At 37.5% G+C, this 16,775-nt stretch overlaps 1 protein-coding gene across 5 annotated transcripts in view; it reads right to left on the minus strand.

The window, feature by feature from the left end:
* Myo61F (unconventional myosin 61F) overlaps positions 1–16,775 on the minus strand; it is a 744,085-nt gene that overhangs the window by 617,137 nt on the left and 110,173 nt on the right. The window contains exon 1 of one of the 5 annotated variants that reach the window (XM_090391647.1): positions 6,118–6,494. The exons of the other annotated variants lie outside the window; for them this stretch is intronic. Coding sequence (XP_090247773.1) covers positions 6,118–6,168 — 51 coding nt within the window. The 5' untranslated portion in view covers positions 6,169–6,494. Of the gene's footprint in view, positions 1–6,117; positions 6,495–16,775 lie in introns of those variants that run through there. 5 annotated transcript variants of the gene reach the window in all.

Raw genomic sequence — 16,775 nt, forward strand, 5'->3', positions numbered from 1 at the left:
TCCTGAAACCATCTTTCTTATCCGCCTTTGTACCCTTTCCACAGTTAATTTATCGCCTTCAAATCCTGGGGACCAAATCTGAGAACAATAGTCCAAGTGTGGTCTGATCAGGTTTTATACAACGGAATGATAACTTTTATCTCTGCAGGTCATTGTCCTTCTCATTATTGCAGCAATCCTCTGTGTTATCTTCACCACCTTTGCAATATGTCCCCTAAATTTCAGGTTTCTATTAATCATCAATCCCAGATCGCTTGTCTCCCCTACTTCCTCCAGTATAACTCCTCCCATAGAGTATGCAGTGTCCCATCGATGTTTCCCAAACCTCAAGACCTTACATTTTGCTGCATTAAACTGACACCCCCATTCATTTGCCCATCATCTAGCTTATTCAAATCCTCTTGCAGGGTTGCCGCATCTGCACTATTACTAATAATCCTTCCCAGCTTTGCATCATCTGAAAACAACTGAATATCCCCCTGCAATCCACTGATAATGTCATTGATATAAAGGTTAAACAATATAGGTCCCTGACCTGTGGGACCCCACTTGCAACCCTCTGCTTCCTTGAAACTGCCCCACCATACACAACTCTCTGATACCTATCAGACAGCCAATCCTGAATCCAGTTGACCAATCTGACATCCAGACCCATGTGCTGCAACTTAAATATCAGCTTATCATGTGGCACCCTGTCAAATGCCTATGCTACGTCTAAGAAAATGGCAGTATATGCCTTTCCCTCATCTAATGCTCTTGTAACTTTATCATAAAAGGCTAGTATATTGCTAAAACAAGAGTGCCCCTTCACAAATCCATGTTGACTCTCACAATAACATTACCCTCATCTGCCCAATGTTGTATACGGCCCGTCACTACTTTCTCCAAGATCTTACTAACTACTGATGACACACAAACTGGTCTATAATTAGACACTTCCATTCTGCTACCACCCTTATCTTACCTTCCTTCCATTCCATGGGCATCTTTCCAGTAGCCAGACTTTCATTGAAAAGCCAGGTCAAAGACACTGTCAGTTCCCTAGCACATTCTCTCAAAACTCGTGGTGAAATACCATCCAGTCCCACAGCTTTACTGACATCCAGAGTACTCAGTATTTGAAACACACTCTCCTCCTGTACCTCTAAACCTTGAGCCTGCCCTATCCCTCTAGCATTAAAACTAACTCCTCCAGGATGAAATACTTCAATAAAGTGGTCATTGAACAATTCTACAATGTCCTCTGCATCAGTCACTCTATTCCCATTTTTATCCCACAATATCATTCTTCCACAGTCATTTCTCCTCCTACTGGCCACATATCTAAAAAATTCCCTAGGATTTTCTTTGGATCTTAGGGCTAATCTCCTCTCATATTCCAGTTTCATCTTCCTTACCATACTAGTCACTCTTCTGGCCTGTGTCTTATACTCTTCATGCATCTTCTCTTCTCCTGTCTCAATATACAACTGATATTAACCTATGGATGCAAAACATGGTCAACCACAAAAGGAAATAATAGAAAACTTATCACATTTGAAAGAAAAGTACTGAGAAAAATTTTTGGACCATCTTACAAATCAAAATACTGCACGAATGGAGACATAATGAGGAACTACGAAACATGTTTCAAAGACCCAACATCCTATCATTTATACGAAGAAATTTACAAGAAAATCAAGTGGTTTGGTCATGTTTGGAGAGCAGAAAATTAATTAAACAAGTACTTACAAATAAGATTGACAAGAAAAGACACATAGGAAGACCCTGAACGTGCTGGATGGATACGGTAATGAAACTGAAGACAGCTGAATGAACACTTTACACTAGATGTAGCTTATGACAGAGAGCAATGGTGAAACCTAGTGATGGTAGTAGTTAGACCTAAATGGTCAATTAAGCCAAAGAAGAAATCTTAAAAGGTATTCAAATTTTTCTTCAAAACATTATCTATATAAACTGACCTCTGGAATTTTGAGTATGAAGAAAGATTGAGAAGATGTAATTTGCAGAGTCTGGTGGACAGAAGGAAGAGGGGAGATATGATAGAAACCTACAAGATGGTAAGGGGTTGTTATAGGATCAATGCTGGAGAAGTTTTACAGAGAATAGTGAGAGATCAGGGGAGAACCAGAGGTCATCCCTGGAAACTGTATAAAGAGGGTGGGAGTAGGGGGGGGTGAGAGGCAGGTTTTTTTTGTGCAGAGTTATGAATGATTGGAATGCTTTGCCTGAGAATGTGATGTCTGCAAAGAGTTTGAATGTATTTAAAACATGGTATGATGAACTGTGTGTGATAAAAGGACGTCCCAGATGAGTCTTTGACTCCAATAATAATAAATAAATAATTCTTCGATATCTTTTCATTCCCCAAAGAACAAAGGATCTAGTCTAGTCTAGTCTAGTCAAACTAGTCCAAAGTTCTAAAAATTAGTAAGCTCCAGTCTTCATTTATAGTAGTTGAGCAGTCACCTGCCACTACCTCATGTGCCTTCACTAGTCTGTGTGAAATATATATGCTGTTAGTTATGATCAAGTTTATTTGAATGCATAGCACAGGGAAGCATCTTTCCTTCTGAAAAAATCATCAGAAAAAATAGTACCACAGATGTAAGGTATGGTGATGGCATTTCTGAAGTTCTTCTGCAGAGATGGTTGGGGAATGGTGAAGGACTTGATTATTTTTTTAATTTTAAAGTCACTGTAGCCATTGGAAAGGAAGGTGTTGTGTATGTGTTTGAGTTCAATTGAAAGGGCAGTTTCACTGGAACAAAGATTGTGAGCTCTATTGGTAAGAGTTTTAGTAATGCCATATTGCTGAAGGGGTGGTGGTGGGAGAGGTTTTGAATGCATCTGCCTGTATGAGTAGGTTTGCTATATACAGAGAAAGAAAGGTTAGGAAGGAATGTTACTAAGGCATCTAGGAAGAGTAAACAATTGAAATTTTCCTTTTCCATTGTAAACTGGATTCTTGGATATAGACTATTGAGGTGTGACTGAGGAAGGAATCTAATGTGTCTGGTCCATGTGGCCAAATAGAGAAGACGTCATCTACATATCTTAGTCAGATAGAAGGTTTTAGAGGGGGAAGAGTCTATGGCTCGTTTTTCAAAATTTCCATGTAGAAATTGGCAAGAGGGGAGATCCCATGGAAGTTCCCTCTATTTGTTTGTAGATTTTGTTCTTCCAAGAAAAATAACCAGAGTTGATGGCCAAGGAAAAGAGCTCTAAGATATCAGAAGGAAAAACGTTTTTTAAGAGTGTTAAGGTGTCAATTTGGGGAATATTGGTAAAAATTGAGATGATGTCAAAGCTGACCAATATGTCTGTATTATTTAAAGTAATATTTAAGTTTTTAAAGTCGTTAAAGTTTTTTATATGAGATGTGGTATGACCAGTAAGGGGGAGGATCAAAGAGTTAGCTAGCTGCTTTGACAATTTGCAGCAAGGTGCATTGGTGGCATCTACGATAGGTCTTAGGGGAAAATTAGAAAAAAAATAAAAATAAATAAAAAATAATAATCAAGTCCTTCCCCATTCCCCGACCATCTCTTCAGAAGGACTTCAGAAATGCCATCACCATACCTTACATCTGTGATGCATCAGAAAAAATAGCCAGATCATTAAAAAAGTACAACCTCTATACAGCTTTTAAGCCCCACCGTAAACTTGCTACCCTTATCCATTCCACCCAAGACAAGCTCCCTCCTCTCTCAGTGCCTGGAGAATATAGGGTACCTTGTGCCTGCAAACTGGCTTACTTCGGACAGCAACCATCAGGTTAGAAGAACACAAGTCATACATCTGCAATCGTGATTATGGTCAATCTGGCCTTGCAGAATATTTTGGATACAATCCACAGGATCTCCTGGAAAAAAACCAACCACCATAGTAAATTCAAAAAAGAAAGAATATTCTTTGAATCTGCATCTGCACTCAAGAATCAACCGAATTTAAACAAATATGGTTGCATTAAACTTCCCAGAATTTGGGAAACATTAATTATCACAGATCTCTCTTTACATCCTAGGCCACCTGCAAATGCCCATTGAGGGCACACCACCTAGATAGGACTTTAGTTTCACTCACTATTGTATTATTTGTGTGCATGTGTGTGTGTGTTGTTACAAAAAGTTGTTTTGAAATCCCTGAAGATGTCTCTGTGACGGAGACGAAATATTGGAAGTATTAAAATTAGTTTTAATCTTTCTCAGTGCTCATAATATTCCATTAAACCTCGAACATGAATTCTGCACAGCACTTAAGCCTCAACACAAGGAAAAACGAAATAGATCAGGAAAATAATTCAATAAGCTTAGAAAATCATATACTTGAATAGGTAAACAAGATTCTATCCTCATTAATTTATCCAAGCATAATCCCACCAATACAATATGCCTTTGGAAATGTTATCATGCCAAAGTGCACAATTTTACACTTACATTGAAATGACAGCCATTATTATTTGCTCACAGTTCTGGCTATAATATTGCATATTTTAATAAACAATGATTTATTCTAAATTTAATTAATCACGTTAATAAGAGAAAAATTATGAAAAAAAAAATCAATCATTAAATCCAAAAAAGTTTGTTTGATTTTTATGATAAATCACATCCCTGAGTTGTAAACTTTTAGTACTGTGAACAGGCTAAGGATTCAATAGATGGGAACCATGCTTGACCAAAATCTGTACATTTTAACCCATTGAGGCCTCCAATAAGTATGTGATCAAAACTCATGGCCTATAGGTGAGACAGCAAAGACCATCCACCAACACTTTTTTTATATTCAACTATTGCAATAATAAATGAAATCCCTAAACCAGAACAGATTTATGACATGTACCTTATGACATCTACAAATATTACTTCCTTATTAGTATTCTGGTCATAAAGGAACATGGACTAAAGATGTACTTGGTATGTGTGTACTCCTAATACTGCATATAATTTTCATTAAAATTCTATTGAACAGAATAGAATACTATACAAAGCAAGTGTAAAATAACAGTAATGCAATGCATAGGGACCCCATCTTGAAATATTCAAGAACACCCAATTTCCCATACAGAGCATAATTAGTGATAATATTTTTTGTTGTTGTTTTGTTTTGGCTCAGGATGGAGAACTAGTTAAATTCTCCTCACGGTAGGAGAACATTAATAAGGACTTTTTGACTAATGGTAAGCCAGCCACCTGCAAAATTGCAAACTGCATAAATAGAAAACAAAATACATCTGTTTGCCTATGGAATTCCAGCTGTATTAATCTGCAAATAATCCATATGTGAAAACTCAATAATCCAAACCTGAAGGGTAGTATTTTTTCTCCCTCCTCTGTTAGATTGCTAATGTAAAGTTCACACATTCTTGAGTAAGGATATATTTCGATCTCTGACATTCCAACTTCAACCCGAAAACCAACTCTTACTGGAAAGTTCAGATGAAAATTTTTACCAAGGTGCATTATACAGCACTGGATTAAGGAAATTACTGTAAACAGAGAAAGCACAAGTGTAACTGAAAGGTGCTGTGATTAGTGAAATGAATTAATTTATTAATTGGCAAGATTAATTAGCATTTAAATATATATATATATATATATATATAAAGGGCAGTTACACTGGAAGAAAGATTGTGGACTCTATTGGTAGGAGTTTTAATAATGCCATATTGCTGAGAGGGGTGGTGGTAGTGGGAGAGTTTGTGAATGTATCTGCCAGTATGAGTAAGTTTTCTATATACAGAGAAAGAAAGGTTACCATTAGAATGGATATATATTGGATATAATTAAAATGGATATATATATATATATATATATATATATATCCATTTTAATTCTATATTTCAACGGCAGAAAGTCTGTTGAAAATTTATATTGTTGAAGATAAGAAATTCGCCAATTCTGAGAGGGGGGAACCCCCCTCTCAGAATTGTGGACGTCCAAGTCAACCCAAAAGTTTTTAACTGTCCCACAAAAGGCTCAGTAAGAGAAAAAAACAAGTTAAACCGTAGTAAAAGAAAAAAAAAAAGTGTGGATAGCTTCAATTCTGAATTTCAATGTAACTGTTCTTATCATGTACTTCATGAGCCATCCTGTCTAAGCTATCACTTACCTCGACAAGAGATGAGGTCTGCATGTTTATTCCTTCACAGGATATCCGCATGTTACTTCCGAATGTGAAACACACACACCTCAACAGTCACTGATTTTTTCATTCCTTCAGAGGCATAAAGCTGAGAAACAGATTTTAGATCTCAAAGCATTCGTGCGCACTCTCTAAAATCTAAACTTCGTACTCATCCAAGATAATCAGGTCACAGAGGGCATGATGCGGAAACATAAATGCGGATATTTAAATAGTGTAGATGACGCAAGCAAGGATACCAACAGCTCTAAAATGAAAACAAACGGAAAAGAAACGCTATGTCATGACTGAAAACACGCAACCCATGAGAACCCATAAACTGAGCTGCGGTACCGATTTCCTTCTTAGCACGTGGCTAAGCGACTTTGGCAACAAGTACCACTGCCAAGGCCAAGTGGCAACTTTAAAAGAGCGCGACAAAAGATTATTTATAAGTGACAGACGTGACGCGGTTCCCGAGCGCCGATTAGGCTACAAGCACCAAAGTGGGGCTTCTTGAATTAATGAAGTGACTAGCGAAGTATAACAGTTTCGCTCTTTTAGTCTGAGTCAAATCAGTTTCATTTCCTTAATCTCGACCAGTGAAATTTGGAGCGTTTTCCTTACCACCGAACCATGTTTTTGTCCACAATTAACTTAGTGTAGGTCCTAATCATCAATTATACATTGTAGTAAAAATGAAATACACAGGCATGACAGAATTACATGTTTATTATAGATCACAATGAATGATGAATAGAAATCCATCACTGTACAAAAACGAGTATTCTTGTGATCTGTTGACTATCAACTTTATTAGCTTAAAGCAGTGGTCGCCAAAGGGGTCTATATGACATTGTTAGGGGTCAATTTGGGCTCAGGGGGTCGATAGAAAAATATATGACATCATTATGTGGGTAATATTTAATTCCGTTAACTTGGATTACCTCCATGACAAAAGACATGGAGGTAATGATAACGCAATTAAGAGTAACTCGTGGGATCAGTATCTCCATCTTACAGGTCCATGAATAGGACCTGTAAGATGGAGTAAGGTTATGAAAATAGTTACTGAGGCCAATCAAGTAGGCCAAAATGACGTATTTACCAATAAACGGATGTTGGTGGTTCCTGCCGGCCGGCGCAGTGGGAGCGAGATTGCAACATGTGCGTGGTTCTTATTTACTGATACTTACAAGTATTCGATCCCAGTCTCATTTTTGCGCATCGACATACAAGTGAGCGTTAATGTTCTAAAATTCATCAACATACATATTATAATTCAATCGTTATTCATTCACGAACTAAACTTCTCTATGTTGAAGAGTTGAGCAGCGCTGGTAGTAATACCAGTAGTTTATTAATATCACTAGTAATACCAGTGATATTACTTGTGATAGTAATAGTAATATAATAATATATACTATATTATACATACAATAAACACTGTAACTATAAAATAAACAATCTAAAAACTCACATAAGCGTCTTTTTTTGCTTGTCCTATTATAATTACGTAATCGTAAAATATAGGGGGTTGATAAAAAGTCAAGAAACTCTTGAAGGGGTCAACGGGCAAATAACTTTGGCGACCCCTGGCTTAAAGGGTGAAGCAGATGCTTTTCATGTTCCCCACTATCTGATGAGGAAAACTGTGAGAGGGAAAATATTAATGAACCTGTTGCTCGCCCTGAGTGGACTTGAGGATTAATCATTTAGGTTGCAGTTTAAAATAGCTTTTGGTCTTTTGTACTTGGTGTAATCTGTTGCGTCGTAATTTGCAGCTAGTTGAATTAGATTATTAGGATGCACAGATGCTATTGAAAAGAACTTAGTTGCTATAGTCTGCATGAAGGTATAAATATAGGGAACTTCTGTGTCCCGGTGAAGTTGCACAGTGAGTACGAACCATGGTGCGTTCAGGATTATTCTGAGACATTTATTCTGCACACGTTGTACTTTGAGGATATTAGTATTAGCAGTATGACTCCACGCCGGAGAAGCGTAGATGAGTATAGGACGAATCATCAATTTATATATAAGTAACTTGATTCTGGTGCTCAATTTGCTGTTTCTGTTTATTAGAGGGTAGAGGTGTGCAATGATTTTTGATGTCTTTAGACATTGTAACTTGATATGGGAGCTGAAAGTCAATTTTCTGTCCAGCAATATGCCAAGATATTTGATCTCAGACTGCCAAGGGATTTCTGTGTTGAACAGGAGAACGTCTCCAGTAGGAAGCATTGATCTTCTGGCGAACAGTACGGCTACGCTTTTCTGAGGATTTATTTTGAGTCGTCATTTGGTGAAATATTGTTCAATTATCAGTAGATTTTCCTGCAGTTTTTTTATTGCTAGGTGAGGTTTTAAAGATCTGACTAATATCGCTGTATCATCTGCATATAAGGCTTTGATAGATGACAGTGGGTTGTGCGGAATATCACACATAGAATGGAGAAAAGAGTTGGTGCCAGTAGTGATCCTTGTGGGACACCAGCCAAGATGCGTTTTTGTATGGAGAGTGTGCCATTTAAATTAACTTGCATGCGCCTATCATAGAGGTATGATCTGATCAGATGAACCGCTTCCAATGGAATTCCAGATGTTATCATTTTATATAGCAAGCCGTAGTGCCAGACTTTGTCGAATGCACTGGCTATGTCAAGGAAAACAGCCCCAGTGCATTGACGCCAGTTAAATCCCGTGGTGACATATTCTACTAATCTGTATAATTGTTGTGCAGTACTGTGAAATTGTCCAAATTGCTCCTCAGGAAGAATGTTTAGTTTGTGCACTAGTTCTTGGAGTCTAGTGAGAATGACTTTCTCGGCAATTTTGCCTAGGTTGGAAATGAGGCTAATTGGTCTGTAGTTTTGATGTGATCGCAGGTCTCTTCCAAGTTCATGGATTGGGATTGCATCTGCTAGTTTCCAGTGGGAAGGAAAATATTTGTAGTGTAAGATGGAGTTTATAATGTTAGTCAGATGCACAATAGCTGTGCGGGGTAGTAGTTTTATCACCATGTGACATGTGACAGAAAGTTTGAGCGAAGATCTGACATATCGATGGACCTTGTATATGTGGTTGAAGTCGAGCTGGCCATATGAGGGTTTGCATTGCAATCTGTTGACAAATAATTCAGGTTCACTTAATATGTCAAACATCTCCAGAGAACTGCACGAGACATCCCCAGATTCTGTGCACAATGAAAACGATGGCAGCTAGTATGGAGGGAGGTTCAACACAATGCATTTTACTCGTTTTCTCAAGATACCAACTCCACATCAACATTTTAATCTCTTTTCGAGGGAAGTGATTGATGATGAAGAAAAAGCTGCACACTTTCCTAAAGATGGATATCCTCCCCTCCTTAGAAAGCCAAAGGAACTTCCATTCAAGATACTGTCAGGAAAGCATATGGTCAAATAAAAATTGACATTTTCCCCATAAAGTTTTTTCTATAAGTTACACAATCGAGCTTGGAGAAATGTTTCAGTTTATCATTTTAAAAAAGGATAAAATAAAAAAATTGACATTTATTGAATTTTTAAATGCTTCATAAATGTTTGAATAAGTGTTTAAAATGTTAGATATTAAAAAAAAAATTAAATAAAAAAAATAAAAAATAATAATAATAATAAAATGCGAGTTATCAAAATCACATTCCGGTTTGTGTTTATTGTCCCTATGCAAAAAAAGACCTCGGGTTTTACGACTCCTGGCTAATCAGATGAACTGAAAAGAAAACGTCAACACCAAATAACAGGTGGTAATCAAAGCATGATTCACAAGAGAGTTTCGTCTACACATACGATAAGACTGGCTCTTCCCAGCGATATCTTTTTTTTTTTTTTTTAATTTTCCTAGATACCACGAACTGATAATGATATCGTTGTAATTGTTTCCTAAAACAGACTGCTGATGAAAAAACCGGGTTTTAACAGGATGGCACTTATTACGAAACTCGTATATCTCCGGTGAATATATTGAAGATGATCATTTCCAAAAGTTCTGTATGCATACGAAGGAGAAGTTCGTTGGACATTTTTTCCACATATTTTTTAACATATAAATATGGAGCGTCTTTTTTCTTATATGAGAATATAACCACTGAAATCGAAATTCTATGAAATCACCTAGATATTGAAAGAACTATCAATCAAAGAAATAAATTCAATTTCTGCTATTAAGTCTGGTTGGTCGAGTTCAGCCAGCCTGGTTGGCGGAGTGGTTAGCGTACCGGCTCTCCAACCAACAGGTCGCCGGTTTGAATCCCGCCCTGGGCGTGGATGTTTGTGATTGTCTTTGGGTGGGAGATGAATTTCATTGCCCGATGTACTATGTAAACATAAAAAATAGAAAAAAATATATATAGAGAAAATTGAATAAAGTGGGGGGAGACTCCTTAGTCCACCTATGGTACAAAATTACAAGAGGTTTACAAAATTTTTTTCGTGAGTAGGAACCACATTTGAAAAAGAAACAAAAAGTCTACATAGACATAAGAAAATGACGTGTCTAAAGTATAAACGAAAAAAAGATAGTCTGTAATCGTTTAATTTCTTCACTTAAGTTTTATATAATCGAAATCAGGTTTTTCATACTGCATACAGGCAAATCGGAAAGAAAATACACGCAATTTACGGACGAAACAGCTTTATGTGCAGACAGTAGATTGCAAACAAGTCCCGCTTTTACGACTATAAATTTTGTATTATGACTGAAATGCTGGCCACAGAAGCGACGCATTAGGATATGTATCCTTCAATGACAGGTTGACAACTCATTTGGGGGTGGGGGCCCCCCCTTTAAGGCCCCTCAAAATGCTTCACTCAATACACATTTGGGCAATCAGACTGATTAATAATTCATCTCTTACCAACTCGCTCCGCCCACTTTCGCACAGGTGTTTGGTTTCTGCAATATGTATATTCCATAAATATTTCAAAGGCAATGTTCACATGAAATAGCATCAATAATTCTCCACTCAATATTAAGTCCGTTGAAACACGCGCAGCAGCCGCCCTTCAAAGTGCAACTCGAAATCCACAGAACAAGTTTCTTTTCCTCCTCCATCTCTGATACCACTGTATTGTGGAACCGTCATCCCCCTCACGTGTGTCCCCGAGGAATGCAATCTACAGACTTAACTGGAAACAAGTTCCTCCTTTCCCAACCCATTACCCATATGCTGTACAAACGTACTGTAGGTTGATTAACAAACCTCTCGTGTACAGGCTCAAAAACTTACTGAAATCGCCTAAAACAACTGTGAATAAAACATTTTAACTTAGTATGAATAATTTCAAATTGAATCAGAATGGTTTATTTTTATCCATTGGATATAACTACGTTTAACATCACAAAATATTGTATACACATCTACATTATATATTTAAAAAAAAAAAAATTGACTTTTGTCCTAAGGCATTACTTTACTAGAGAAAACTATCGAATCACTTCCCAAGAATAAAGAGGAATTATCGAAACAGCAGAGTACGGAACATCGAGTAAGAAATTGAAAAACATAATCAAATCCAAACCTTTAGATTAGAAACACGTATAATGCATTTTTAAAAACTGTTTTCGCTCAAAAAATAAAAATAAATAAAATAATATATATGTATATATTTGTGTGTGTATATATTTATATATGTATATATTTTGTGTATATGTATATATTTTGTGTATATACACAAAAAAAAATCCAAGTGTGTGTGTGTGTGTGTACACAAAAAAAAATCCAAGTGTCTGTGTGTGTGTACACACACACACACACTTGGAAAGTGATCATCTAAAATGGTTCGTCAAGGTCAGGAAATACCTTGTGCTAAAGGGAAATTTATCGGGACAAAAAGAGTTCAGAAGAAAATACGTATAGATTTATTTTAAGATACTGTAAATAGTAATTGCAGAATAATCAAATAAATATGCTTTACATCCCTCCCACCACCACACACACAGTAGCAGGTCTACATTTTGGGGCACTGAAGCTTAAACTCCTGGAAGGGTTTCTCTTAGCCCCCCTTTTATCAAAAAAATTAAAAAAAAGAAAGCGTTGGGCGGGAAAGAAACGTATTACAAAAAACAGTGGAAACTTCATGAACAGAAAAGCAACAAAAAAGAAACGATATAATCAGTTTATTAGCCCTAGTCTGGTAAATGACGGATTTAGCTTTACAAAATATTATTTTTTCTACACTTTCTGGGAGCGTATTCCTGAACAGTCTTGTCATCTGACAAGACTGTTCAGGTGTTCTTGCCATGTCATTTTTTATTCATAAGATACTCAAAGAGTTCAAGCTCTCTTCAACCACCGTAAAGCGAAACTTTTTTTTAATGAAAGCTTTGAAAAGTTTCTCTCTGTTTCACAGCTTGTAGTTAAAAAACTTTAACCCAGTTGTCAAATTTGGAAAAAGCTCATTTAAATGTTGCTGAGAAATCAACCGTATGAGAAATGAAAACTTGTATAATTTGCGAGCATTGCAAATTTTCTTGTATCTGTCAGCTTTGTCTATTATGTAAGCGTAACTACTCTTTGAATTGACAGTACTCGTTCAGCAACTTTTAATCGTCTTCACTGCACGTTTCACACTGATCTCGCCAATGTCAGAATTTTGAACTAAATCTGAAAGAAGCTTAAATCATTTTCGAATCTGCTCATATGAGTCAATCCTCGTAGTTAACCTGGTATCAACAATCAGAGTCTATTTAGGACTTCTACTCTAAATCTGTCAGCTCCTTTTAAATGAATCCTTGCTATCTGATCCGTCAGAATGAACTTGATAGGACTTCAGAACTTTCTAGTTCATTCTGATTGAACAAACAGCGAGGATTCGTTAAATAGAAGTTGACAGATCAAAAGTCCTAAACACACTTGGGGTTTTAAAAATTCACCCTTACGAGGTGAATTCTGTAACCAAGGGGGGGGGGGGGGGGTTGGGAATTGAGGCTCAAGCTTCCTAGGAGATTAGCCTCTGTATATACTTGTATAATTTGCGAGCATAAAATCGACCAGATAAACGACCTTTATCTGGTCGATTTCAATCGAAGGTGAGTTAGCCGATCTCATACGGAGGTAGCAGGGTTTTTTCTCCCGGAAACTCGGGTTTTTCATCCCGCATACATACAAATCGGCCCTTCAGAACACACGCAATTTACAGACAAAAATTACTAGTTGTGGTGGTGTTGGAGGTGGGCGGCAGATGGCGTTGATAGAGATGATTCGTAGTAGAGGTTAGGTGCAGAGACAGTTGTAGATGTCCTCCCACGATGAGTCTTCGGACTTCTTGGAGGTATCAGGAATAATAATAATAATAATAATAATAATAATAATAATAATATACAAACCTACACCCATCATGCCACATGCTCCAGACCTCGTATAGCGAATCACTGCATTCCCCCCCCACACACACACACTTGTAGATGCATGTAATGCTTAACGTTTTTAAGCGGTAATACACTGCTTCGAAAGAACTCAACAGATACTGTAGCCCCTTCACCACCACCACCCGGTTATCCGCGGTCAATCCCGGTCCGAAAATATTAAAAACTGAAAGAAACAATTTATAATTGCATCGGCAAAAATGGATATTAGATCCAACATTATTTCAAAGCCGGATGTTTGTAGAAACTATGAAAGTTTCGTAAGTTGACCTGAGAGCTTACGAGAATACAATCCTCGGCATTCCCGAGTTGCCTTAGCTACTTAAGTAATGCAAGCTAAGGCAACTCGGGGATACCTGGGGGGGGGGGGGGTAAGTTGAGTATTTGAGAATACACACTATACATTGAATACGACCTATGACTGATTATCTGCAATGATCGCCAATACATACCCGTGATCTCCTCTGGCCCGGCTCGGGCAAACGAAGTAGCGCTCGGTCTGCCCGAGCACTACTTCGTTCGCCTTGCGTTCACAGCGGCCGCGATTCCGAGAGCTACAGGGTATTCCCACCTTACGTGACCGCTAATTCATAAGTAGTATAGAAGACACGACACAACGTAAATAAAAAAAATGAATTTTAATTAGGAAAAGATTTTTGGAAAATTTTCGAGTATATTTTTCCTTTTTCTTTTGGAGGGGGGGGGAACAGGGACCCCTGGGTGCGCCACTGGGAACTAATATCCACTTTGTCTATGTAATTTTACATCGCCGAAATGAAGCCGTGTGGCTCTTTCTTTTAGAAATAGACAATTCCTAAGTTTTAAATTTGCCACCGTTCTGAGTAATTCTCGGTTATTAGATCGACGGTCGGGGTATCGCAGTGATTGCGTTTCAAGTAACCCTTAGTTTACTTAATAATGGCCCCAAAGCGCAAGAGAGGTGATGCTGGCAATTTGGATATGCCAAAGAGAAGCGGTAAAGTGCTTCTTTTTAAGTGAAAAAGGTGAAAATTCTCGACTTCATAAAATAATAAACAAATACGGCTAAATGGCCTCGCCTACTCCCGTATACGGGAATAAAAATGCGTTAGCTGATTTTTTTTTTTTAATTTAAAAAAAAAAAAACGAAGTTGCTAAGATTCCATTCACATTCAGGTAACTTTTATTACAGTATGTTGTTATAATTGTTCTATTTTATTATTAATTATTGTTGTTAATCTCTTACTGTGCTTAATTTATAAATTAAACTTTATCATTGGTATGTATGCAGGTATAGGAAAAAACACACCGGTAGTATATACGAGAGGTATTCGCGAGGTGGCTTGGAAAGTATTCCCCGTGTATAAGGGAAGTCTATCTATTTTACTCATATGGAAAAAGTGCATCGTGCTATGTAATGAGTCAAGCGTTTGTAGCCATTGGAGGAATATGATGTTCCCAAGTCACTGCAATTGGTCTGGGTGAAATGACTGCAAGAAAGGAACTGATGCAGTTGAAAGAGGCGTTGCGATATGATGCAATGTTGCCCGCCTGTTTCTTCGGAAAATTGTTGACAATTTGGGCCATCCCAGTTCAACAATCAGTGATACCATACTGAGATGTATACACAGGGAGTCAACTGCAAGTGCTATCCGCAGCTGATGACCCACCACACTCACCGAACGTGACCGGAGGATGCTACGAAGAGTAATATGCACTGTATATTATATAATATGTATGTTATCCAGGTATCGACTGGAACACGAATCTGCACAAAAGCATTCAGAATTGAAACTCACAACATGAGTTTCCATGGTAGGACCGCAATATGCAAGTCCGACATTACCCGAACCAACATGCGTCGTCGTCGTCGTCGTCTTAAGTGGTGCAAAGAGCGTGTGCAGTTGGCCATGGAAGATTGGAAAGCTGCGTTATGGAGCAAGGAATCAAGCTGCACTCTCTACTGAGTTGATGGATTGGTGTGGTTGAGGCGAATTCCCGGTGACCATCTCTTACCAGAGTGTGCAACATGCTATAAAATTCGGAAGCACCGGTGTGATAGTATGGTCCTGTTTTTCTTGGTTTGGACCCAGACCTCTGTTTGTGGTGTCATGAACAGATTGAACTCTGAGAAGTATCTGAACATTTTGGAGAATGCAATGCTTAATACTTTCTGGCGTTTCTACGGAACTCGCGCTGATCTCAATCCTACTGAATATCTGTGGGATGAACACTGAAGCACAGGGGTTAGATGAAGAGACGCCCGCCTCACAACAGTCAAGGCCTCATTACATGCGTACAGGAAGAATGGTCCAAAATTCCCATTGATCGCTACGCTTGTGAAAGCATGCCCCGTAAGATTGCTGCTGTCATCTCAGCGAAAAGAGGTTCTACATCTCATTAAGGTGGACGCCATGGGTGTTGTTCCTAACGCTATGGGGTTCATTGACTTCTTTTCAAGCAATGTACATATAATTGAGGAAAAGAAAGCATTTATTTAAAGTCAGATACGAAAAAGAAAATTTTCGAATTTTTTTTTAAACGAAAAAGTTGTAATGAATCGCTTGGCTTAAGGAAACGCGCCAACTAGTTTGGTCATCAATCTACATCATTACAAATCACTACAATTTTTTCCATGACAATGTTAATGCCATTTCGGCAATAACATTGTCACGTTTACGGATAACCGTAGTAGTAGCTTGTGTGGCATTTTCCAATTCACTAAAGAACTTTATCTTTGTTTTAAACCAGTGGTTCTCAAACTGGGTGCCGCAAGTATGCCACAAGGGTGCCGCGAAATTTTGAATCGCTTATTTGAAAAAAGCAAAATATTCAATTGCCACAAATAACTAAATCAAAAACAAAATATATATATATATATATATTGATTTTAATGGATGAAGCGTATATAAAAATTATCATTTTTTGTATCACTCTTATATTATATCCTGGGATTTCATTAGATCACCGCGTGTCGTAGTAACTAGATATGTGACAGCACATAAATACCGGGGAAAATGAACTAATGAATGGTTAGTTGTCCTGCTGTCTGTTTTAGTATTTCTCTGTTCAGTGTGACAAGTATTATACATGATCATTTCCCCTAAACAAAAATCATGAGTCTTTTGTCATCGGTGAGAATAAACGAAGTACGATATTAAAGTCGTTAAATTCAGTGAGTAGAGGTTTTTCTTATTGTTATATATTTCAACTATAACGAAAGACATCGTAAACAAATGTTTTTTCTTTTTCCATCCGGAAAAAAAATTATTTACTTG

This window comes from Typopeltis vanoorti, chromosome 4 (assembly GCF_054136105.1).
Source record: "Typopeltis vanoorti isolate ZY-2024b chromosome 4, IOZ_Tvanoo_1.0, whole genome shotgun sequence".
Lineage (NCBI taxonomy): Eukaryota > Metazoa > Arthropoda > Arachnida > Uropygi > Thelyphonidae > Typopeltis > Typopeltis vanoorti.